The 25675-nt window shown below is 50.7% G+C and overlaps 1 protein-coding gene across 4 annotated transcripts in view; it reads right to left on the bottom strand.

The window, feature by feature from the left end:
- Nucleotides 1–25675, bottom strand: part of ANKFN1 (ankyrin repeat and fibronectin type III domain containing 1) — a 254019-nt gene that overhangs the window by 14654 nt on the left and 213690 nt on the right. For all 4 annotated transcript variants that reach the window (XM_076072300.1, XM_076072298.1, XM_076072299.1 and 1 more), the window contains 3 exons: nt 10014–10114; nt 3248–3338; nt 1128–1235 (listed from right to left, as the gene is read on the bottom strand). In XM_076072300.1, coding sequence (XP_075928415.1) covers nt 1128–1235; nt 3248–3338; nt 10014–10114 — 300 coding nt within the window. The remainder of the gene's footprint in view (nt 1–1127; nt 1236–3247; nt 3339–10013; nt 10115–25675) is intronic.

Genomic DNA, 25675 nt, shown 5'->3' with positions numbered 1-25675 from the left:
TGTGTGTGTAGTGAGCCCCCTGTGTGTGTGGGGAGCCCCCTGTGTGTGTAGTGTGTAGTGAGCCCCCTGTGTGTGTGTATAGTGAGCCCCCTGTGTGTGTGGGGAGCCCCCTGTGTGTGTAGTGTGTAGTGAGTCACCTGTGTGTGTGGGGAGCCCCCTATGTGTGTGTGTGGGGAGCCCCCTGTGTGTGTAGTGTGTCCCCTGTGTGTGTAGTGAGCCCCCTGTGTGTGTGTGTGTAGTGAGTCCCCTGTGTGTGTGTAGTGAGCCCCCTGTGTGTGTGTGTTTAGTGAGTCCCCTGTGTGTGTAGTGTGTCCCCTGTGTGTGTAGTGAGTCCCCTGTGTGTGTGGGGAGCCCCCTGTGTGTGTAGTGAGTCCCCTGTGTGTGTGTGTAGTGAGCCTCCCTGTGTGTGTGTAGTGAGCCCCCTGTGTGTGTGTGTAGTGAGCTCCCTGTGTGTGTAGTGAGCCCCCTGTGTGTGTGTGTGTGTAGTGAGCCTCCCTGTGTGTGTGTGTAGTGAGTCCCCTGTGTGTGTGTAGTGAGCCCCTGTGTGTGTGTGTAGTGAGTCCCCTGTGTGTGTGTGTAGTGAGCCCCCTGTGTGTGTGTGTAGTGAGCCCCTGTGTGTGTGTGTAGTGAGCCCCCTGTGTGTGTGTGTAGTGAGCCCCCTGTGTGTGTGTGTGTAGTGAGTCCCCCTGTGTGTGTGTGTGTGTAGTGAGCCCCCTGTGTGTGTGTGTGTGTAGTGAGTCCCCCTGTGTGTGTGTGTAGTGTGTCCCCCTGTGTGTGTGTGTGTAGTGAGTCCCCCTGTGTGTGTGTGTAGTGAGCCCCCTGTGTGTAGTGAGTCCCCTGTGTGTGTGTGTAGTGAGTCCCCTGTGTGTGTGTGTAGTGAGCCCCCTGTGTGTGTGTGTGTAGTGAGCCCCCTGTGTGTGTGTGTAGTGAGTCCCCCTGTGTGTGTGTAGTGAGTCCCCTGTGTGTGTGTAGTGAGTCCCCTGTGTGTGTGTAGTGTGTCCCCTGTGTGTGTGTGTGTAGTGAGCCCCCTGTGTGTGTAGTGAGCCCCCTGTGTGTGTAGTGAGCCCCCTGTGTGTGGGGAGCCCCCTACGGCCCCCACTAAAGGGGGGGGGGCGCGTTGTTCTCACCCTGCGTGTCCCCCCACTGCCAGGTGAGCTTCAGCTGCCGCAGGAGCTGGTCCAGAGCTTCCGTGCGGTCCCGGCTTCGCGCCGGCAGGCATTCCAGCTCACGCCAATCTGAGTACAAAAAATATATATACACACGCACGTTAATATATATACACACACACACACGTTAATATACACCCACACACACGTTAATACACACACACACACGCACAGATAGAGATCAGTAAGCAGGGTGCAGTCTATACGCCCGCGCAACACTGGACAAACATTGCCAGCGACGGGCAAAGGTGGAGAGGGTCGACGGCCATTGCGGTTGAGGGATGGATGACGATGCTGAGGCAAGGGTGCAGAATTCTCTTCTCCGCCGCACCTCTGATCACCACGGTTGGCTACGTACGGTGCGAAAGAAAGAAGTTCAACGTCGCGCATCGCGCACGCAACGCGGCGCTGACAATTCCGCGTCCTCGGGCCTCGTCCTCGCGCGAGCGTTATCCCCCGACGGCGGCGTTCCCGGGCGACGGTCGCATCGCTCCGTCACGGCGCTCACCTCGGCGCGATCGTGAATTTCGCGCGACGGTGCGCTCCTCTGGCACGAGTGGAGCCAAGCTCCGCTCGTAAAAAAAAAAAAGTCTGCAATCGATGGCGGTGGAGCCGGGGCAGAGCGGTGACTTGTGTCGTCGCTCTTCCCTCCCGTGAGTCACTTCCGTAGCGACTGCCACAGCTGTCAGGAGAGACCGTCTCTCTCTGACAGGTGAATGCTCCAGCGATGAGCGGTTCACCGTCGCGAGCGGTGACGTGGCCCCCACGTAAGGCAATCGGCTTGAACTCTACTCACACCGGGAGGAAGGTTCCCCCGTTGAGCGCTGTGAGCGAGCGTTATATATTGTTGTTACCAGGGTCCTGCCAAGTTTTTGCAGTAAGGGGGGGCGGGCGATGGTCGCTCGGTCAAATTACCAAATGAGTCATTTGCGGTGTCATTTTTCAAATGTGGAACAATTTGGACCACGACGGCCGGCCCGTAATGGCCTGGCTCTCACATATTCGGTCTCCCCAATGGAACGTCTCCGCACCGACCGCCCCAAACGGGAACGGCACACGCCTGACGCGGTGCGAGCCGAAACCGCGCCCGGCCGCCCTCGCCTCCCCCGCTCGCTAACGCCGTGAGCGTGCGTGACATCGGGCACCCGGAGTCGACCTCGGGGGCATGGCCACGATAGGCATCGGATGGAGCCTACCGACGGGGTGGGTGTGCGTGTGCACCGTGGAATTCGGAAATGAACGCGCGTCGCTCGAACGGAATTGCATTGGGCCGACGCCTCGGCGGCCCCTGCTGCCCCACGCACGCACCGCTGAGGTTCGATCAGATTGACCTTTACAACTGTGCCACACGAAGGTCAGCACGGCAAAGGCCTCCGCTTTTAATTTGCTGTCATTTAAAATGACGGCGGTTAAGAAGGGCCGGAGGTGGTGCCACGGGGTGGGGGGGGAGGGGGGGGCCGGCGTGCGGGGGAGGGGATTGGCGATGTAATTGGAAGACGTGAGCTCAATTGCTCATTGGGCCAGTTTAATTTGACCTGTTTGGGTCAAAGGGCACGAGGTGGCCACTGGGCTAGGCGGCAGCAGGGCAGCCGAACCCAAGTTCCCGTCCCCTGCGTGTCACCCAGCGGGCAGATGAATGCCACGTAGTCACGCTCCGTGACTCAGGACCGGGCCTCGTCCCAGCGAGTGGCTCCGTGATCGCCACCTGCCCCCCCCCCTCCTCCCCCCACCATCATTTCCCTCTCCTCCCTTCCCTCTAAACTAAGCGCAAAAAGCAGTTCCAAAGAAATGGGGTTTCAACTTCGATTTAAAAGTACATGGCTCCCGGTGGCTTCCCAATATCAAAAGGAAGAGCGTTCCAGACGGCCGCATAAAGAGCATACTGAAGGTGCGGCGGTGCGGCGAGCGTCTTTGCTCGACGGCTCGCCAAAAGCCGCCGCGGCTGCAGCGAGGATGACCGGGAGTTGGCGTGACGGTTCGCGTGCCTCGACGAGGCCGTGCGAGGTGTCGTGGTTACGTCCGTGGCAAGCGAGCGGGCGGCGCCGCGATCGAGGCGGAGGGGGAGAGACGCGGGGACTCACTTGAGGGAATGGCGAAGGCGGGGACGGAGCACTGGGGGGGTCCCCAGCCCTTCATGTTGTAGGCAGAGACGCGCACGTAGCACGGGACGCCCTGTTGGGAGGAACGCGAGCGCGCACGGACACGTAAGCGCGTGAAACGTATGTGCGTATGCATGTTGAACTTCTTTCACACCGTACGTAGCCAATCGTGCTAATCGTGGGTGCGTCGGAAGGACAACAAACTAGATACAAAAGTCAGGACTTAATGTTCTATATTTAAAGCTTTCGTGACTGCTAGGATCCATACTCTTTGGTTCTATTGGGTAAAGTCACATAGGTGAAAATAAAATAACAAAAAATCACGACGTTTCGGCCACAACACAAGCGGCCTTCATCAGGTGAAGTGACGAGACTGTCTCCAGCGCTGTCCTCCAGACAGTCTCGTCCCTTCACCTGATGAAGGCCGCTTGTGTTGTGGCCGAAACGTCGTGATTTTTTGTTATTTTATTTTCACCTACGTGACTTTACCCAATAGAACCAAAGAGTATAGGACTTAATGTTGTTTTAATCCCCCAAAATATTGAGCAATAGTCAACTAAACTTTGTTAAAAAATTTTACTAGGTAAGGCTCACTGAGCTATGTAGATATTTTTTTCAGAAGCGACCTGGCCACAAATGATAGCTCAACGAAGTGACGAAGTGGCTTATCACGTGGAAATTTATAGCATCCAAATGCTCTAAACGCGTGTTGATTCTAAATGTGGAGGGAAAAACCGGAGGACCCCGAGGCAAATCCACGCGACCATGGGTAGAGAGACTCACAAACTCCACGGCCCCCTGTATACCAGGCGAGTTAGTTAACATCTCGCCAACGCGGTGATGAGATGTTAGGCGACGATGCAGGGCTCTTTAGTTGGGATCTTGGACCCCGGGGCCATCCCAGATTCTGTCAGTTTGAGGTGGTGATGCTGCAATCTGAGACCATGAATTGAGTTTTTGCTCAAAGACGAGTTGGTGGTCAGCATCGAAGCAAACCGTGCTCATGGGAGGCGCCAAACCACCGCCAGACACGATGGGGAAATGTCCCGGACTGTTTGTCGGCAACGCTGGGACTGAGCACAGAGCGAATTACCGCCACGAGCAATCCGCTCACTGACGCTGCCGAGAATTATCACGGACAAGTAGCCTGGGGTGGGCTCTGCGGGCTCCGTATTGGTGAAGCGTCACTCATCACTCGAGACGAAGAGAAGCTGACAAGTTGAGTTTTACTGCTGGACTGAGCGTCCGTCAAAAACTACAGCTTCAAAAACAAGAATGTCAACAAGTTGCCTGACCATTGTGGGGGGAAGTGGGCACGATATAAGACTCAGGTGTGTGAATATTTATTAGTTGTGTTATCCCCCCCCCCTATATGTAATATGGGGGGGGGGGGGGTAAAGCACAGTCTGTGATGACACGTGAGATTACGCATACAGGCCGAACAAACACTGAGGTTTGTGGGTAGCATCCGTGCAACCGCTTATTCCGACTCACGCGACGTCATTCAGTTCACTCGATTGCATCATATCCAATTCGCATCCGCAATGTATATTTAACAACAAATCCCTAATACATTCATCACATTGTATCCAATTTGCGATATGGAAAGATGCGGCGTTACGGGAGAACAGACTTAGCTGTGGTAAACATCATCTTTCAAGCCCTCTCTGGAGCACCGCTGGGATGTACACGAGATCCATGGAGTCACGCGTGCGTGCGGTGAATATGTATGTGAATCGGCGTTGCGGGGAGCAGTGTGGGATCAGCTGATCCACGGTCTGTGAATCGGCGTTGCGGGGAGCAGTGTGGGATCAGCTGATCCACGGTCTGTGAATCGGCGTTGCGGGGAGCAGTGTGGGATCAGCTGATCCACGGTCTGTGAATCGGCGTTGCGGGGAGCAGTGTGGGATCAGCTGATCCACGGTCTGTGAATCGGCGTTGCGGGGAGCAGTGTGGGATCAGCTGATCCACGGTCTGTGAATCGGCGTTGCGGGGAGCAGTGTGGGATCAGCTGATCCACGGTCTGTGAATCGGCGTTGCGGGGAGCAGTGTGGGATCAGCTGATCCACGGTCTGTGAATTGCCGGTGCAGGGTGCAGTGTGGGATCAGCTGATCCACGGTCTGTGAATTGCCGGTGCAGGGTGCAGTGTGGGATCAGCTGATCCACGGTCTGGCTCTGGTGAACCTCAGTCAGCACAGGTAACTGGAATGATCGTCTCGATTGTCACGTAGTTGCAGAATCCATGCCCTGCAAACTCGGGCACGATTGTAGAGGTGTGAAATGTGATCAGTTCCCCGTGAGTGGACACTGCACTGAGCGGCGATTAACGCCGTTCCCCGGTTGCGTCGCTCAGGGCATCCGCCTTCTCTCCCTGTTTACACATAATTTCCGCTTTGCGGCCGAGTTAATCTTCAAGCGCTACACGTGTATGGCCGACTCAACAGATTTATTTTAATTAACAAATCGCCGCATTGTTACACCTCGGGCGAACACCGCGGCACCGCGTGTACAATACGGCACTCTTATTCAAACGTCTTCGGTAATTTAATGGGTTGTAAAGATGCAAACGCTGGGGAGACGTATCGACCAGCCTCGCTTCAGCTAGCTCCCCGAGGTTTTAAACCATTCGGAGTTCGCCGTGCTGCATTACGACGAGGACGGCAGTGGGAACGTCGCGCTGTCTTCTCGAAATTATAATCCACTAACAGCCGCGGTGGCGAGATGTTATCCCCCTCGCCTGGTATGCAGGACGTCGTGGGTTCGATCCTTACCCTAACGCCTGCTGTATATTTGGAGTTTGCGTGTCTCTCTCTCTCCCCGTGGTCGTGTGGATTTTTCTCCAAGTCGTTCGGTTTTTCCCTCCACATATAGAATCAACATCGCGCGTTTGGAATGTTTCGCTGCATTTCCACGTGATAAGCTACTTCTTTGAGCTATCGTTTGTGGCCAGGTCACTTCTGAAAAACAGCTATATAGCTCAGTGGGCCTTACCTGGTAAAATAAAAAGTTTGTTTTGGTTTTTACATCATAGCCAAGCTGGTAGCTGCCCTAGCCCATAATCTCCAGCGACGTGTGTTTTCGTGTCTACGAGATTATTTTTTTGGTGGAAATTTCCGGAAACAATCGCTGCTACGACCGCCAACTTCTGTGAAACACGAACAAAAATGCAGGGTAATAATCGCGGCCACAGTCTCTAAACTTCTTTCTCACAACCCCCCGGCATCACATGCATTACAGGGTAAAATAAAAATAGCACGTACTTAGTTTAGTGTGCTTGCGTCAGACGTTTCCACTTGATTTTCCAACACAACACGTGACGTAAGAATGCGTCATTCTCATCAGAACCGTGCTTATACAAGGTGCATCACGATTTCGCGCGGGAGGATTCTCTCAGGATCCGCTTCCACTCCTCTACAGCGGTCGTGAGAACCTCCGACGAGCACGTGCGGCTACGTACGGTGCGAAATAATTTCCAACCGTACGTACACATGGCAAAGCAAGCCGGAGGATGTTTGGGGCGCTTGGCAAAACGGAGGGTGACGGCACAAGAGGGCGCTACCGGAGAGCGTGTGCACCGCACCGCTCGCTCTCTCTCCGTAGCTCGCAAGCCACGAGGAGCAGGAATCAAGGCAATTTAACAAATTAGTAGGCTTTCGCGACCAATATTATCCATAATAGTTTTTTTTTTTGGGTGACGCAGCCAATTAGTAAGGTTTGTCACGTAAACAAAACATGCCGATTTGTTACTAGTTCAGGACACCGGTGTGTTGGAGAGTTTGAATTGTAAAATGTTGTGGGTTCACTCAAACCGGTGTGGTGAACTTGTAACGAATTGGCATGTTGTGTTTACGTGACCATATTTACTAGTTGGCTGTGTCGGGTGGTGGTCGGTTTAACGACGCATTTATATTTTACGCGATCTAACCCAAAAACGTCTATTATGAGTAATCAAGGCGTTGCGGAGCGTGTCAGCGGGAGTGCTCTCAGTGTAACCAAGTCAATGAATGGGGAGCGTGGCGCTGGCGGTATAAGCCCACGGTTTCCAGAGCGCATCCAAATGTATGCATGTATGTACTGTACAGTGAGGGAAAAAAGTATTTGATCCCCTGCTGATTTTGTACGTTTGCCCACTGACAAAAGAAATTATCAGTCTATAATTTTAATGGTAGGTTTATTTGTGAACAGTGAGAGACAGAATAACAACAAAAAAATCCAGAAAAACGCATGCCAAATATGTTATAAATTGATTTGCATTTTAATGAGGGAAATAAGTATTTAACCCCCTCTCAATCAGAAAGATTTCTGGCTCCCAGGTGTCTTTTATACAGGTAACGAGCTGAGATTAGGAGCACACTCTTAAAGGGAGTGCTCCTAATTTCAGCTTGTTACCTGTATAAAAGACACCTGTCCACAGAAGCAATCAGTCAATCAGATACCAAACTCTCCACCATGGCCAAGACCAAAGAGCTCTCCAAGGATGTCAGGGACAAGATTGTAGACATACACAAGGCTGGAATGGGCTACACGACCATTGCCAAGCAGCTTGGTGAGAAGGTGACAACAGTTGATGCGATTATTCGCAAATGGAAGAAACACAAAAGAACTAAATTTTGATTTAAAGCTTTCGTGACTGCAGGGATTTATATTCTTGGTTCTTTCGGTAAAGTCACGTAGAAGGGAAACAATAAAATAATAAAAATATAAAACAATAAAATTATCACGAAGTTTCGACTGCAGCACAAGCAATAATCATCAGGTGTGAAAACCACAGCAAGAAAATTTGAAAAAAGTGGCGGTTTTTTTAACGTTAGCACCACGGAGAGCGATTTGGCAGTTATTCAGATGGACGAGTCCATCTATGTTCGGAAAAGAGGAGGGGGGAGACGAAAATAATGGATGCGGTCTGAAAGCCATCGTTAGCGTGAACAATCAATTAAGACCCGAAATGGTTTATCAAATCCTTCCAATGATTGCTAAGCCAGAATCCATTTTCTCGGTTGAAATTGTCTCTGTGTTTGTATATGTGGATAGCCTCATGAACGAATATCTCATGGTAGCCATCTGGATGGGTATTCCAGCATGACAATGACCCAAAACACACGGCCAAGGCAACAAAGGAGTGGCTCAAGAAGAAGCACATTAAGGTCCTGGAGTGGCCTAGCCAGTCTCCAGACCTTAATCCCATAGAAAATCTGTGGAGGGAGCTGAAGGTTCGAGTTGCCAAACGTCAGCCTCGAAACCTTAAAGACTTGGAGAAGATCTGCAAAGAGGAGTGGGACAAAATCCCTCCTGAGATGTGTGCAAACCTGGTGGCCAACTACAAGAAACGTCTGACCTCTGTGAATGCGAACAAGGGTTTTGCCACCAAGTACTAAGTCATGTTTTGCAGAGGGGTCAAATACTTATTTCCCTCATTAAAATGCAAATCAATTCATAACATTTTTGACATGCGTTTTTCTGATTGTGTTGTTGTTATTCTGTCTCTCACTGTTCAAATAAACCTACCATTAAAATTATAGACTGATCATTTCTTTGTCAGTGGGCAAACGTACAAAATCAGCAGGGGATCAAATACTTTTTTTTCCCTCACTGTATGTTGAACTTCTTTCGCACCGTACGTAAAATCAACAGTGCTAATAGGAGGTGCGGGGGAAAGACAACAAACTCCACACACGCGCAACAACAACAACAAAAACCGACAGTAGACTCATTTAAATTCTTGCACGTGGCAATAGACACCAATGTCGCGTAGAAGCGGAAGCGACGCACGGAACATTAGACGTGATGAATACAGCATCTAGATGATTTGTTTCCAAACGGATTTGTGTGCCAAGTTTTTTTTGTCCTTACCCCACACTTCTGATTAGCACGGTTGGCTACGTACGGTGCGAAAGAAGTCGAACATACACGCGTACGTATGTAACAATAATACCCGCCTTCCGCTTCACATTGGGTTTTAAAGATCCCGTGACGTCGTTCGCAAGAGCGCGCCGTTGTGTCACGGTGGCGAGATGCTGACTACCTCGCCTGGTATACAGGAGGTTGTGGGTTCAATTCAGACTCCGACACCTGCTGCTGTATATTTGAAGTTTGCATGTCTCTCTCCCCGTGGTCGTGTGGATTGTTCTTCGGGTCCTTCGGTTTTTCCTTCACCTTTAGAATCAACATCACTGCTATGCATTTGGTGGCAGTGTGGATAGTGGAGGTGATGGTGATAGTGTTGATGGTGGTGGTGGTAGTGTTGATCGTGGTAGTTTTGGTGCTGGTGGTGGTAGTGTTGATGATGATGGTGGTAGTGTTGATGGTGATGGTGTTGATGATGGTGGTAGTGTTGATGGTGGTGATAGTGGTGGTGATGATGGTGGTAGTGTTGATGGTGGTAGTGTTGATGGTGAAGGTGGTAGTGGTGATGGTGATGGTAGTAGTGGTAGTGTTCATGGTGGTAGTGTTGATCGTGAAGGTGGTAGTGGTGATGGTAGTAGTGGTAGTGTTGATGGTGGTAGTGTTGATCGTGAAGGTGGTAGTGGTGATGGTAGTAGTGGTAGTGTTGATGGTGGTGATAGTGGTGGTGATGATGGTGGTAGTGTTGATGGTGGAAGTGTTGATGGTGGTGGTGGTTCTGTTGAGGGTGATGGTGGCAGTGTTAATGGTGATGGTGGTGGTGCTGATCATGAAGGTGGTAGTGGTGATGGTGATGGTAGTAGTGGCAGTGTTGATGGTGGCGATGGTGGAGGGGGCGAGGCTCACGGAGGGGAGGTTGGAGATGCTGCACTTGAGCACGCGGAGATCCTCCAGCACGCAGTCCCCGCTCGGCGGCGCGAAGTTCTGGCTGCTGCTGCTCCACTCGACTGCACACAGCGGGACACGGCGAGCGGAGGCGGGGGGGGAGACATCGGCCCGTAGCTCTTAGCGGTAACTCTTAGCAGTAGATCTTAGCGGTAACTCTTAGTGGTAACTCTTAGCGGTAACTCTTAGCGGTAGCTCTTCATGGTAACTCTTAGTGGTAACTCTTAGCGGTAGATCTTAGCGGTAACTCTTAGCGGTAACTCTTAGTGGTAACTCTTAGCGGTAGATTTTAGTGGTAACTCTTAGCGTTAACTCTTAGCGGTAGCTCTTAGTGGTAACTCTTAGCGGTAGCTCTTAGCAGTAACTCTTAGTGGTAACTCTTAGTGATAGATCTTTGCGGTAACTCTTAGCGGTAACTCTTAGTGGTAACTCTTAGCGGTAACTCTTAGCGGTAGCTCTTCACGGTAACTCTTAGTGGTAACTCTTAGTGGTAACTCTTAGTGGTAACTCTTAGCGGTAGATCTTAGCGGTAACTCTTAGCGGTAACTCTTAGTGGTAATTCTTAGCGGTAACTCTTAGCGGTAACTCTTAGCGGTAACTCTTAGCGGAAGATTTTAGCGGTAGCTCTTAGCGGTAACTCTTAGGGGTAACTCTTAGAGGTAGATCTTAGTGGTAACTCTTAGCGGTAGCTCTTAGCGGTAACTCTTAGCGGTAACTCTTAACGGTAACTCTTAGTGGTAACTCTTAGCGGTAGCTCTTAGCGGTAACTCTTAGCGGTAACTCTTAGTGGTAACTCTTTGCGGTAACTCTTAGCGGTAGATCTTAGCGGTAACTCTTAGCGGTAACTTTTAGCGGTAACTCTTAGTGGTAACTCTTAGCGGTAGATTTTAGTGGTAACTCTTAGCGTTAACTCTTAGCGGTAGCTCTTAGCGGTAACTCTTAGCGGTAACTCTTAGCGGTAGATCTTAGTGGTAACTCTTAGCGGTAACTCTTAGCGGTAGCTCTTCACGGTAACTCTTAGTGGTAACTCTTAGTGGTAACTCTTAGTGGTAACTCTTAGTGGAAGATCTTTACGGTAACTCTTAGCGGTAACTCTTAGTGGTAACTCTTAGCGGTAACTCTTAGCGGTAGCTCTTCACGGTAACTCTTAGTGGTAACTCTTAGTGTAACTCTTAGTGGTAACTCTTAGCGGTAGATCTTAGCGGTAACTCTTAGCGGTAACTCTTAGCGGTAACTCTTAGCGGAAGATTTTAGTGGTAGCTCTTAGCGGTAACTCTTAGGGGTAACTCTTAGCGGTAGATCTTAGTGGTAACTCTTAGCAGTAGCTCTTAGCGGTAACTCTTAGCGGTAACTCTTAGTGGTAACTCTTAGCGGTAGATCTTAGCGGTAACTCTTAGCGGTAGCTCTTAGCGGTAGCTCTTAGCGGTAACTCTTAGCGGTATCTCTTAGCGGTAACTCTTAGCGGTAACTCTTAGGGGTAGATCTTAGCGGTAGCTCTTAGCGGTAACTTTTAGCAGTAACTCTTAGTGGTAACTCTTAGCGGTAGATCTTAGCGATAACTCTTAGCGGTAACTCTTAGCGGTAACTCTTAGCGGTAACTCTTAGCGGTAGATCTTAGCGATAACTCTTAGCGGTAACTCTTAGTGGTAACTCTTAGCGGTAACTCTTAGCGGTAACTCTTAGCGGTAACTCTTAGTGGTAACTCTTAGCGGTAGATTTTAGTGGTAACTCTTAGCGTTAACTCTTAGCGGTAGCTCTTAGTGGTAACTCTTAGCGGTAGCTCTTAGCGGTAACTCTTAGTGGTAACTCTTAGTGATAGATCTTTGCGGTAACTCTTAGCGGTAACTCTTAGTGGTAACTCTTAGCGGTAACTCTTAGCGGTAGCTCTTCACGGTAACTCTTAGTGGTAACTCTTAGTGGTAACTCTTAGTGGTAACTCTTAGCGGTAGATCTTAGCGGTAACTCTTAGCGGTAACTCTTAGTGGTAATTCTTAGCGGTAACTCTTAGCGGTAACTCTTAGCGGTAACTCTTAGCGGAAGATTTTAGCGGTAGCTCTTAGCGGTAACTCTTAGGGGTAACTCTTAGAGGTAGATCTTAGTGGTAACTCTTAGCGGTAGCTCTTAGCGGTACCTCTTAGCGGTAACTCTTAACGGTAACTCTTAGTGGTAACTCTTAGCGGTAGCTCTTAGCGGTAACTCTTAGCGGTAACTCTTAGTGGTAACTCTTTGCGGTAACTCTTAGCGGTAGATCTTAGCGGTAACTCTTAGCGGTAACTTTTAGCGGTAACTCTTAGTGGTAACTCTTAGCGGTAGATTTTAGTGGTAACTCTTAGCGTTAACTCTTAGCGGTAGCTCTTAGCGGTAACTCTTAGCGGTAACTCTTAGCGGTAGATCTTAGTGGTAACTCTTAGCGGTAACTCTTAGCGGTAGCTCTTCACGGTAACTCTTAGTGGTAACTCTTAGTGGTAACTCTTAGTGGTAACTCTTAGTGGAAGATCTTTACGGTAACTCTTAGCGGTAACTCTTAGTGGTAACTCTTAGCGGTAGCTCTTCACGGTAACTCTTAGTGGTAACTCTTAGTGTAACTCTTAGTGGTAACTCTTAGCGGTAGACCTTAGCGGTAACTCTTAGCGGTAACTCTTAGCGGTAACTCTTAGCGGAAGATTTTAGTGGTAGCTCTTAGCGGTAGCTCTTAGCGGTAACTCTTAGCGGTAACTCTTAGTGGTAACTCTTAGCGGTAGATCTTAGCGGTAACTCTTAGCGGTAGCTCTTAGCGGTAACTCTTAGCGGTATCTCTTAGCGGTAACTCTTAGCGGTAACTCTTAGCGGTAGATCTTAGCGGTAGCTCTTAGCGGTAACTTTTAGCAGTAACTCTTAGCGGTAACTCTTAGCGGTAGATCTTAGCGATAACTCTTAGCGGTAACTCTTAGCGGTAACTCTTAGCGGTAACTCTTAGCGGTAGATCTTAGCGATAACTCTTAGCGGTAACTCTTAGTGGTAACTCTTAGCGGTAACTCTTAGCGGTAACTCTTAGCGGTAACTCTTAGCGGTAACTCTTAGCGGTAGATCATAGTGGTAACTCTTCACGGTAACCCTTAGCGGTAACTCTTAGCGGTAGATCTTAGTGGTAGCTCTTCACGGTAACTCTTAGCGGTAACGCTTAGCGGTAGATCTTAGCGGTAACTCTTAGCGGTAACTCTTAGCGGTAGCTCTTCACGGTAACTCTTAGTGGTAGATCTTAGCGGTAATTCTTAGCGGTAGATCTTAGCGGTAGCTCTTAGCGGTAGATTTTAGCGGTAGCTCTTAGCGGTAGATTTTAGCGGTAGCTCTTAGCGGTAGATTTTAGCGGTAGCTCTTCACGGTAACTCTTAGCAGTAACTCTTAGTGGTAACTCTTAGCGGTAGATTTTAGCGGTAGCTCTTAGCGGTAACTCTTTGCGATAACTCTTAGTGGTAACTCCCACCAGCCCCACGATGCGCAAGTGCTTGTGTCCACCCTCAAGAGAGTTGCTCATCGGGTCTCTTGAGGGTGGACGAAGGTAACGTGACGAGGTGAGGAGCAGCTGGATTGACAGGCAGCGCTCACGGGCGGCTGCATTGAGCGAGTGGAGGAGGCTGTGGCAATCTTATCCGGGCCTGAGGGCAGTGTCTGGGACAAACAAAGACAAAGACCCCCTGCATAGCCTTTAATAGACTGTCGGGGCAAGAGTTGTTATCGAGCACCTATGCAGGCCGGTTGCCGCGAACGAAGGGGGTGGTTGTGATTGGCACCACGACCAGCCGCGTTTATCTCCCCAATGCCGATGTTTACACACCGCGGCAGGTACTCGGTTTAAGGCTGAGTCGACCTAGGGGAGGCAAAGGACAGCCTCAGGTATATGACTCGCCGCTCATGTTAGCCATGGTCGCGAATTAAACTCGGGTTGCTGGCTTTGGGATTGAGTGCGATAAGCACTCCACCATTCACTCATATCCACACTAATATACTGTGTAAACATACACAAAGATCCCCCATATAGCCTTTAACAGACGATTTGGGCAAGTTCTGCTTGCGAGCACCTATGAAGGCCGGCACAGCACACGGGAGGGTGGGTGGCCAGCACCACGCCTGGCCGCCTTTGTCTCCTAAGTGACGATGTTTACACACCACACCAGGTACTCATTTGAGGCTGAGTCGACCTAGGGGATGCTCAGGACCGTTTCAGATAATAATTTGTTTGTGTTGGCCATGAGCGGGAATCGAACTCGGGCCACCGGGTTTGTAGCGCAGCGTGTTAACCTGTCCACTACCGCTCCCTATGAACGCACTCGTATACACACATACAAATGTAAAAAACACGCACACATATGCACATACCAGTAGTCACGTGCACACACACTGCTGTACAAACACGTACCTATGTACTACGAAGCCATCTGTGGGGACAATGTTGCCCCTTGTGTGTGGCCCAAAAAGAGGGTGTGGCCCAAAAAGAGGGTGTGGCCCAAAAAGAGGGTGTGGCCCAAAAAGAAGGTGTGGCCCAAAAAGAGGGTGTGGCCCGACAGGGACAATCTAAACAAACTGTGACTGATGCTACCAACGTATTAAACACGAAGTCGGTGCACGCAGCGATAACCTAAGAAATGTCAGAACGTTAAAAAACACAAAAAAATTTAACTGCACGCATGGGCACACGTGTTTCATCGCGAGCGCGCTTTGTCGAGGCTGTGTGTCTCGCAGCGCCTTAAACCTAAATCTCTCATCTCAGGGCACACTCGAAAGGGCACCCCCAAGCGGCAGCTGTCCCTGTGTGGCCCCCAAGGTGGCTGATGGCTATGGATCATCACAACTGAGTGGTTTTGATCCAACACGGTGGTCCGCGAATTCCGGGGGCAAATGGATTTTCCACTCAGCTGCCCAGCGGCCGCGGAATCGTTCACACGCACGAGGGACACAGGGAGCCAGGGCTGCTGGGGACTGGGCGCCATGGTTTGTATGTATCACGTGTGTATGTTGGACGTCCTTCGCACCGTACGTAGCCGAACGTACTCACCGGAGGTGCGGGGGAAGGTAAAAAAAACTAAACACAAAAAGCACTTCTAAAGAAATGAGTTTTAAATCTGAATTTAAATCTAAATTTAAAAGTGGATAAGTTTAGGTTTAGGTGCACTGGGATGTGACTACACTTCGCCACACCCGTCAGTGCGGTTAGTCTTACCTCCTGCCGCGTAAATTACATGTACGGGTGCCAGTAAGGTACGCTCACACTTATTACACACAAAGTGCTTGCCACAAATGTATCACAATACCTTGCTGATCTCATCAAGGAACACAAACCGTCACGCGATCTCATCCTCACAACAGTGGCTGTTGGCTGGCTATCAAACAAAAATGGTCACTGCGTCGCGTGCTTTCGGATGCCCTTCTGCGGCCGTCTGGAACGCTCTTCCTTCCGATATTTGGAAGCCACTGGAGCTATGCACTTTTAAATCATCTCGATTGAAAACTCATTTCTTTAGAACCGCTTTTTGTGTTTAGTTTATCCTTCCCGCGCACCTCCCGTTAGCACGGTTGGCTACGTATGGTGCGAAAGAATTTCAACATACACACATATCCAGTGGTACGGCTGCTCAAGCCTACACGGCACTTAAGCCTATTCGCCCTGCCATGTAGTGTGCTCCGGGTGAAGAGGTAATATATTGCTTCCTCACAATAATTGACACACATGCATTTGTATGTATGTTGGACTTCTTTCTCACCGTACGTAGCCAACCGTGATTAATCGGAAATGAAAGTCCGTGTCCTGTGAATATCTCTACGTGCCGTTGTCCCTTCTCAAAGATGTTGGCGATCACGGCCCTCATCTCATTGAGCTCTGCGAGCTGGATATCTATTCACAGAATATAAATCCGCAAATACAGATTACAGAATCCTCCCCCCTCTTCCCGGGCAGTGCGAGGGTGCACACGAGTTGAACGCTGCGGTTCAGCTGGGCTGTATGCCGCCCCACTCACCCACGCAGCCCGGATCCGGCGCCATCACGAGATTTATCTGCTCGGCCCTTTTTTGACCAACGGCCAAGGCTGAGCAATGTTTGTGGAAATGACACCGAGGTTACAGAATGCTGTTTCCACAATGGTTACGTGACACCGAATGAATTCTCTCGTCGTGATGGAATGCGGGCTCTGCTTTCTCATTTCGTACACGAGTCCTTGGAAAAGCGATGCCGCCCGCGTTGAAATATATAACGGCGGCAATATTCGCGGCGTTCTCATGAACGAATATCTTATATTACAGTGCCGGGTGACTACAAGAGAGACATTCATATTATTTTCGGGGGCATCGCTGTAACCTTTGTGAATTTGAATTCCACGGAAAGAGACTGCAGATCTGAGGCGCATGTAAATAAACATGGCCCATCGCGAATCCACGATTAATGCCCTAAGCCAGAAGTGGAAATTCCACAATTTCCATGGTGGGCATCAGTTCATAGGATGAGCATTATGGACTTCCTTGAGGGACTCCCTTGAGCGCCCTCTTGTGGAGGCGCCTCCCAGCAGTGGTGTAAGCAAGGCATTGCAGGGCTGCACCTTGACCTTGTGTGGAGTGGCACGCAAGCCAGGAAGGGCGAGAGGCTCACTCAACTCCTAACTGGGATGTGAACCCTTGACCTTGCAACATGAAGCGGTTCACGAGCTGGAAACCACCACGGCGCCAGTTGCTGGAAGTTAGAACCGAGGGACGTGGAGTACCTTTATTTTTCACCTGAAGACGATTGCTTGTGTTGCGATAAAAACGTCGTGATTTTGATTTTATTATTTATTCTATCTTTGTGGCTTTACCGAAAGACCCAAAGAATATGAATTCCTGCAGTCACGAAAGCTTTAAGTCAAGTATATAGTCATGTATAGTAGTGTAGTGTATAGTGTAGTGTATAGTGATGTTATGCTGTAACTGTCCGAGAACCTCAATGTCCGAAGCAGATTTTCAGTGACGCTGCTGCGTAAGGTCCTACCATGAGGCTTCAGTGCAAGGTGAGAGTAGTGAGGCGAGGTTAAACACGCCACGTCGAATTTCCAAGCTTAGGTGGAGGCAGCCGGGGTGCCCCTCAGGGGGGGTTCAACAGACAACGGAAGCTGGCACTGCCACCCGCGATGTCACCAGTGTTCTCAAGTGCGGCGAGTTGATCGTCTCAATCTGGTTCCTAGCGCGGTTGGCTACGCGCGGAACAAAAGAAGTTCAACATACATAACCTTGGTTCTTTCGGTAAAGTCACGTAGAAGGGAAACAATAAAATAATAAAAATATGAAACAATAAAATTCTCACGACGTTTCGACTGCAACACAAGCAATCATCATCAGGTGTGAAAACCACAGCAAGAAAATTTGAAAAAAGTGGCAGTTTATTTTACGTTAGCACCACGGAGAGCGATTTGGCAGTTATTCAGATGGACGAGTCCATCTATGTTCGGAAAAGAGGAGGGGGGAGACGAAAATAATGGATGCGGTCTGAAAGCCACCTTAAGCGTGATCAATCAATTAAGACCCGAAATGGTTTATCAAATCCTTACAATGATTGCTAAGCCAGAATCCATCTTCTCGGTTGAAATTGTCTCTGTGTTTGTATATGTGGATAGCCTCATGAGGCTATATATGTGGATAGCCACATATATAGCCTCATGGATTCTGGCTTAGCAATCATTGGAAGGATTTGATCAACCATTTCGGGTCTTAATTGATTGATCATGCTTAAGGTGGCTTTCAGACTGCATCCATTATTTTCGTCTCCCCCCTCCTCTTTTCCGAACATAGATGGACTCGTCCATCCGAACAAACTGTCAAATCGCTCTCCGTGGTGCTAACGTTAAAATAACCGCCACTTTTTCCAAATTTTCTTGCTGTGGTTTCACACCTGATCATGATTGGTTGTGTTGCAGTCGAAACGTCGTGAGAATTTTATTGTTTTATATTTTTATTATTTTATTGTTTCCCTTCTACGTGACTTTACCGAAAGAACCAAGAATATGAATCCTTGCAGTCACGAAAGCTTTAAATCAAAAATACATACATTATTATATCTGAGATTTCATTTCCATTGTCTAAATTCCAGTTCTAAACATAATATGTTTTCGAGTGACTGCCGTACGACAACATTTCTGTGTGTAGTGACGTAAATGGAGTCACTATGGCGTTTAGCGCCAGCTACTGTCACAAGAGTGGAACTGTGCGTTTTGAGCCTCTCTCTGGCACCAGAGTAGGTATGGCATGGAAGGGGGCCCTAGGGGGAATGGTTCTGGTGATGGTCAGAGAGAGGGCAAGTAAGGACGTGACAGTCTGGGTGAACCCGAGAGGGCACGTGACCGGGACAGGGTGGCGAGGGGGCCCAAAGGGTGGCTTGAAGGACACGTGATGCTCAGTCGAGAACCTTCTGGTGAGATCCAGAAGGGGGCGTGGCCGAAGGCGGAGCGAGGCCATGCTCGGGAGTATAAAAGTGAGGTCGCGAGAGCAATCGCGGCTGTCTGCTGGAATGGAACCCTCGGTGCTACGTCTCTTCGGTCGTCACGTTCGGCATTGTGGGTCAGGCAGGGTGTCTCTGACATGACCTGGTTATGTAGTAACCCGTTGTAACGTTTAAGTAGTAGCCCTGTTGGGGCCGTGTAATAAACGTGTAGTGTGGTAAAATACACGGTGTGTACTGCTGCCCGAGGGCAACCGAGGACAGCAGTGCGCGTGTGCAACATAAGGTTGCACGTGCAAACCTCCACCTCTTTAACGGGAGATTCGGTTGCAGACGGGGTCGGTCTGGGGTCGTACGCTGGCACCAGAGGTGTCGCCTTGGAGACGTGCGATAAAGAGACACAAGGGAGGACCTGGATAATTTGGAGGAAAATATAAGGGGGTGTGTGAGAGCGGAGCGGGAGTTCAGGTTGCTGGGACCAAGGTGAAGACATCTCGCCGCTGCCGCTCAAGCCAGGGACGGACCTCAACCCTCACGAGTCGACGGGCGGGTGAGGGTTGATCCCCCCGCCCGGATTGGACGAGTGGGTGGGTCTGAGGGAACGTAGGCGAGGGCAGCGGTGCAGAGGGAGAGCAGCTGGGTGCAAGCTCTGTGTGAGCGAAGCTTCTGTGTGAGCGAAGCCTCTGGGCGAGTGAAACTTCTGTGTCAGCGCTGCTGCGTGCAAGCTCTGTGTGAGCACGGCTGTGTACAAGCTCTGTGTGAGCTGCTGTCTGTGTGCGGAGCTGTGAGTGCGGCGCTGCTGAGAGGAAGGAGCTGCCGCAGGCAGGTCAGCGAGGTGTAAAGTAGATAGGGGAAGTTGGTTAACCAAGTGACCTATAGACAGAGACAGGAGTGCCTACAACTGGTGCAAGAGTAGAGTAATAAAGTGTAAGCAGGTGACTTGGAACAACGTGTCCGACTGAGTGATTCTACGCGACACTACAAACGTGTTGCCTCCCAGCTCAAGTGTGTGCCTCCCTAGAACCCGCTGCACGTGTAGGTAGAGGAGTACCGGGTGAGTGGATAACGGAGGCTACTGGAAGGGATCTCAGTCGAAGTTCCGAAGGCCGTCCGTCAACAACCACTGCTCCGTGAGTTCCAAATGGATTCTTGCGTCTCATGACATGACACGGACAACATCATTTCTTTAGAACTGCTTTTTGTGTTTAGTGTTGTTGTCATTCCCCTGCATCTCCGATTAGCACGGTTGGCTGCGTACGGTGCAAAAGAAGTTCAACACAAGTACGTTTCCAATTTGTTTTCGGGGGAAAAAAAACGACAAAAAGACAAACCAAATTACGCAAAAAGCTTCGGCTGAGGCTGCCCAGTTCGAGGTCAGCCACCGTTTACTAAAAGTAGCATGGGGAGGGAATTGCACTGGCACCGTGGCGCTGAGCAGTGACAACCACGGTGGCCACTGGTGCCGGTGAGTGCCCACCCCCCACAGCGGACATGCGCCGCCGTCACTGCGAGACACCGAGACAGCGTGGAGGGGGAGGCCTCTCCGCATGACGCGATTCTCCTTCGAAGCGACAAGCCGTGTGAGAGCCACTCGCGCACGCACAAAGACACACACACGCAAAAACATGCACACACGCACGCACACACGCACGCACACACAAAGACAAAGATCCCCCGTATAGCCTTAATAGACTGTAGGGGCAAGTGCAGTTAGCGAGCACCTATAAAGGCCGGCACGGCACACAAGGGGGTGGGTGGTCAACACCACGCCTGGCCGCCTGTCTCCCTAGCGGCGATGTTTACACATCACACCAGGTACTGATTTGAGGCTGAATCGACCTATGAGAGGCCCGGGACCGGTTCAGATAATCGTCACTGGTGTTGGCGGTGACCGGGAATAGAACCCGGGTCGCCAGCCAGAGGACATCCCTGTCGCACTCCAAGGTGTACAGGGAATGGCCCCGACTCCCGGCCACGTAGTTTTACCCGGGCCTGCTCACCATCATGAAGGTCCTTAATGATCGTGAGCAGAGGGTCAGGGACTCCAAAAGCACGAAGAACAACCCAGAGCCCAGGCCTACTGATGGTATCATAGGCCTTGACCAGGTCAATAAAGCAGAGATGTAGGTCTTGCTGGAATTCCCTACACCTCTGCTGTAACAGACGGACAGAAAATATGGCATCTGTGAAGGACCGCCCTTTCCTGAAACCGCATTGGGGCTCCGCAAGCCTCTTCTCAGCGTGCCTGGCAAGGCGATGTTGAATAATCCTTGCCAGGACCTTTCCCGGCACACTGAGGAGTGAGATGCCCCTGTAGTTGTTACAGTCTGTGCGGTCCCCTTAAAGGGGGGACCACCAGGGCATCTTTCCAATCCTGCGGAACCCGTCCAGTGGTCCAGACTGTTGTTATGATGTCATATAGTGCAGTCTGTGCACAAACGCCACCCTCCCTCAACATTTTGCTTCGGAGATCATCTCTGCCCGCTGCCTTTCCTGGTCTCAGACTCCGGATCGCCTTCAGTACTTCCTCAACAGATGGCACTTCAGCCAGCCATTCACAGGGGGTGACTTCTTCCAATATTTGAGGCACCGCAGACTCAGCAGGGTCATCCTCACTTTGTGCCACGATGTTTTCCTGGCTGAGGGATTTTCCCTCCCCCAGAACCTCACAGAAATGCTCAGCAAATCTGCAAACCTGTTCCTGGGGGTCTGAGATTGGATCACCGTTTTTTTCCCTAATGATGGTAATAGGTGTGGCGCTGCAGGTTACTTTTTTGATGGAGTTAAATAGAGATTTGTGATCACGGGCCACTGAGGCAGACTCCATCTCCTCAGCAACCCGCGACCACCACCCATCCTTGCAGTGCCTCACGGCTCTCTGAACCTCCGAGCGAAGGCTGCGGTAAGCCTCCTCATTCTCGGACGTGGGATTCTGTAGCCAATGACAGTGGGCCTGTCGCTTTTTCTCAACCATCCTGAACACCTCCTCTGTCAGCCAGGGTCTCTGGGGAGGTCTGGACCGCGTACCCAAAGCAGCCATTGCAGCTGCATGAGTCACAGTCCTAAACCTCGCCCATTTATCCTCGACATCAGGAGGAGTGGGGAACGATGCCAACCCCAGCCGCAAGCGATGATGAAATTCTCACTTGCAACTTTCATCAGATAACTGAGACCAGGCCACTTTAGGTTGGAATGGGGTCCTGGGTGTACACCCACCACCGGAGTGGAAGAATGGCAGGCGCATCTTACACATGCACACACACAAAGATCCCCCGTATAGCCTTAACAGACTGTAGGGGCAAGTGTGTTAGCGAGCACCTATGAAGGCCAGAACGGTACACGAGGGGGTGGGTGGCCAGCACCACGCCCGACCGCCTTTGTCTCCCTAGTGGCGATATTTACACACCGCACCAGGTACTCATTTGAGGCTGAGTCGACCTCAGCACACACACACGCTCACACAGACACACACGCATACACATGCACACACACACACACGCTCACACACACACGCATACACATGCACACACACACGCTCACACACACACACACGCATACACATGCACACACACACGCCCGCGCGGCCACCGCTCGCTCTCCCCTGTTCGGCCTGGTGAGTGCCTCGTCCCGGTGAGTGAAGCGCGACACGCCGCGGCAAGCGTGGCCGGTGGCCACAGGCACATGAGAACAGAATCAGAATATTATAAATTATAACAGGATGAATCCGATGAGCTATAAAACTCTTTTTCACAGATGTCCAGTCGAGGCAGGTAAGACCGTTACAACAACAAACATTACAAACAACACGATAGTCCTGTAAATTACAAGAAACTTAACCAATCACCAAAAAACATACAAATACAACTAAACCATCCCCATCCTACCAGGCTAAGCCCATTGAGTTATTAACGTATTTTTCAGAAGCGACCCGACACTGGAATTATATAAAAAAAACATTGAATGAGGTAAGGGAATATAAAAAAAGACATTTGTGTAGATGAAGAGACAGCCATGAAAGCATCTGCCTGGAGACTTGCAAACAATGGCTAATGAATGGTCTTTCCCCATGCCGCCTCTTTAGTGTTTTCAAAAGCGCCGTAATGGAAGGTGAGAGCTTCCCTCTCCAGTGGGATTGCATGAGAGTGCTTGAAGCACTAACTTTCTTCCGAAGTCGCACGGTCTGGATTCGCGCTGACCCTCGACGCTCGAGCACGCTCGCTCGGCCGTGGCGGAGAGGAGCCGGGCGGCCTCTCTCACTCGGCACGCAGGGCCCACGTCTATGTGTGGCACATGAGGAATGGACCACTCTTTTAATTATTTCCTCGCGCAGCAAGGGAGTAAAGTGTGGTTTTGTGAAAGTCCTTATGTGCTGTGCAGTACATCAATGCACGTGTGTACACCAGCATGCGATAACTGAGTTGGGCCTGTCAGCGGCTGGCAGGGTTATTGATTAACCGGACTGGTGCACCAGTCACGTGGTTAATGGCGACTCGGTTGAGGATTGCTGTGTGTGACACGTGCTGTTGCATTTTACAGATTGACCACAATAAATGTGTTTGCCCTCGATTTGGAGCACCTGCCCACATTCTTAATTTCGAGTGCGCAACATATGGCACGCAGGGCCCACGTCTCTGGCACGCAGGGCCCACGTCCATGGCACGCAGGGCCCACGTCTCTGGCACGCAGGGCCCACGTCTCTGGCACGCAGGGCCCACGTCTCTGGCACGCAGGGCCCACGTCTCTGGCACGCAGGGCCCACGTCTCTGGCACGCAGGGCTCACGTCTCTGGCATGCAGGGCCCACGTCCATGGCACGCAGGGCACACGTCGACCGTTCTTGCGAAAAATACAAAAAGATAGAAAATGTGAATATGTACTTGATAGTTTAGTGCACTCGCTATTCGTGCCGTCATTCTTACAGGGCCAGGCTGTCACAAAGGCGCTTTGTTTCAGTGACATCGTAGGGGGGGGGAGGCGATGTTGCTCTTTGTGATATCCCAATTGAGTAATTAGTGGGTTCATTTTTCAAATTTGGAGCGTGACGCTGGCACACGATGGCCAGCTCGGTTTTGAGTGAGGTCGGGGGAGTACAGAGTATTCTGTTTTTATTGTTTACGGTGGAGCATCGCGCCATCTCTCCCGCTCCGCGCCTGCTTGCCACGGCTATTTAAAATAACATCGGCGCCATACAGTAACACAGTAGCCCACTTGGCTGAGATCCGTCGCTTTTCTCCACCAATAAATGTATCATTGTAAAGCAACGTTTTCCGAACCTTGGAGGGCGGCAGGTAATCACTGGCCCTGCTTTTACAATGCCTCGGCCTCTCGTCAACCTCAAAGGATGGTCAAATTTGTTGCCACCCTCGCCACCATCGCCACCACCACCACCATCATCATCATCGCTTGTCCACACAGATTTAATGACTGCACGGGTCGCGGGGCCAGCTGCCAATCAAGGGACGCGACACCCACGGGCATCATGCACTGAATCCGGAACCCCCCCCCCCCCCCCCCCCCCCAAGGTGGCAGAACGAATGGAGGCTCAGTTGGTTTACAGCACTGCCCCATGCGCCCGGCTACCCGAGCCTGATTCCCCGGTCACAGCTAACGTCAGTGGCGAGTGATATCTGAACGGGTCCTGGGATCCGCCCCCCCCTACCCTCCTCACCCCCCCACCCGTACGATTGAACAACCCCACAGATGGCACGGCAATGGAGAGGCCTTCATCCAGCAGTTGATTTACAAAGGGCTGCACGCAAGCCACCAGGAGCTACGTCCTATGGCCAACAATCCTCTCTGCCTCGTTGATCAACATACACCGTTATCGCCAAATTGTCAACTGATTATTAATGCGGCGACCTCGTGGATTTTATTGTAATGCTTTCCATCCCCTGGTTCTTTGTTTGCAATATTTCCTGCGAGGCAAGAATTCGCCGGCAAGAGGCACGCTCACGGAATGACTTGTAGAGAGATACTGAAGCCGCCTCTTCAAACACTTAATCCTTAATAACACCACCCTACAGAATCCCCCGCATGTCTCCCTGGCAGCTGCAGATTACATATCTGGGAGACGCATGCTTTGACAGTTGATTGCACCGATGTATGTGCCCCTGCCAACATGTTTTTCTCTCTCTCTCTCTCCCAAAGTTCCGGGGAACAAAAAAAATATACATCGCCGCGCGATTTGAGCCTTCGCAAACGGTAATTGACGTGGCGGTGGCGCGGTAATGACGTGGCTGTGAAATGGATGGCGCACAATACCTTTGCTCGATCATAGTGATTTCCTGCAAAATAATTTTCAATTATGTACAAACCTTACTTTTCTGGCACCTAAATTTCAAACAGTGTCGCTCTTAAAACCTGGGTTCGTACGAATAAAGACACGACAGAGATTAAAAACACAAACAACCGCTGCCTTCTTGGCTTTACAGATAGCATGATTACTATCAATTATAGTGAGACCGACAAAGAGCTCGATAGAAGGGCAAAATCACCGGGAATCCACCTGATCTCGGCAGACCTCAGAAGCCAAGCAGGCCTGAGCCTGGATAGCACTCAGATGGGGCCACCACCATCATGCGCAGAGGACAGGTGGGATAAGCGTTGTGGGTGGTTAGAGGGTACTGCTGTTCTGCACCACCATCGCAAACCAGCACTGACCCAGCATGGTGAAAGTACGGTAAAAATATCTCTCACCACTCACAAGGGCATGGGGAAGAACCTCATCCAGCAGCAGTGGATCGACAAAAGGGCTGTACCTTGTGACAGGGCCTGGTGAGGACAGGGGCAGCATCTACATTGGAGATCTGGGTTTTAATGCAGTACGGAAACAAAAAGGCAACTTACCAGATATTTAATCCTTGTCGTCATTGTCGTCAGCCACAAAATACACTGAATGGCTGGAGCACAAGTACACGCACAGAGGGCCTCATCCTGATGACAGCGGGACTAAGATAAACGTCTCCTGCAGCCGCTCCAAACGTCTTGGCTCGGTCAGTGGCAAAATCCGAACCGACAATCGCCCTAGATTTGGCCGAGAGCTCGTCCATGGTATGTCAGGCAGGAAAGCTGAGGAAGCATTCGCGGCTGAGCGGTCCGCACGGCAAAGAACTGACAGAGACGCGAACCGCTGAGGCATTACGATTTCTGCCTCATACACACTACAAACTTATCTCATCTTTAATCTG

This window comes from Petromyzon marinus, chromosome 37 (assembly GCF_048934315.1).
Source record: "Petromyzon marinus isolate PM22_M1 ecotype Great Lakes invasive population chromosome 37, UKy_Petmar_22M1.pri1.0, whole genome shotgun sequence".
In the NCBI taxonomy this organism is placed as follows: Eukaryota; Metazoa; Chordata; class Hyperoartia; order Petromyzontiformes; family Petromyzontidae; genus Petromyzon; species Petromyzon marinus.
Note: the sequence above shows the minus strand (reverse complement) of the source record. Positions and strands in the feature narration are given on the sequence as shown.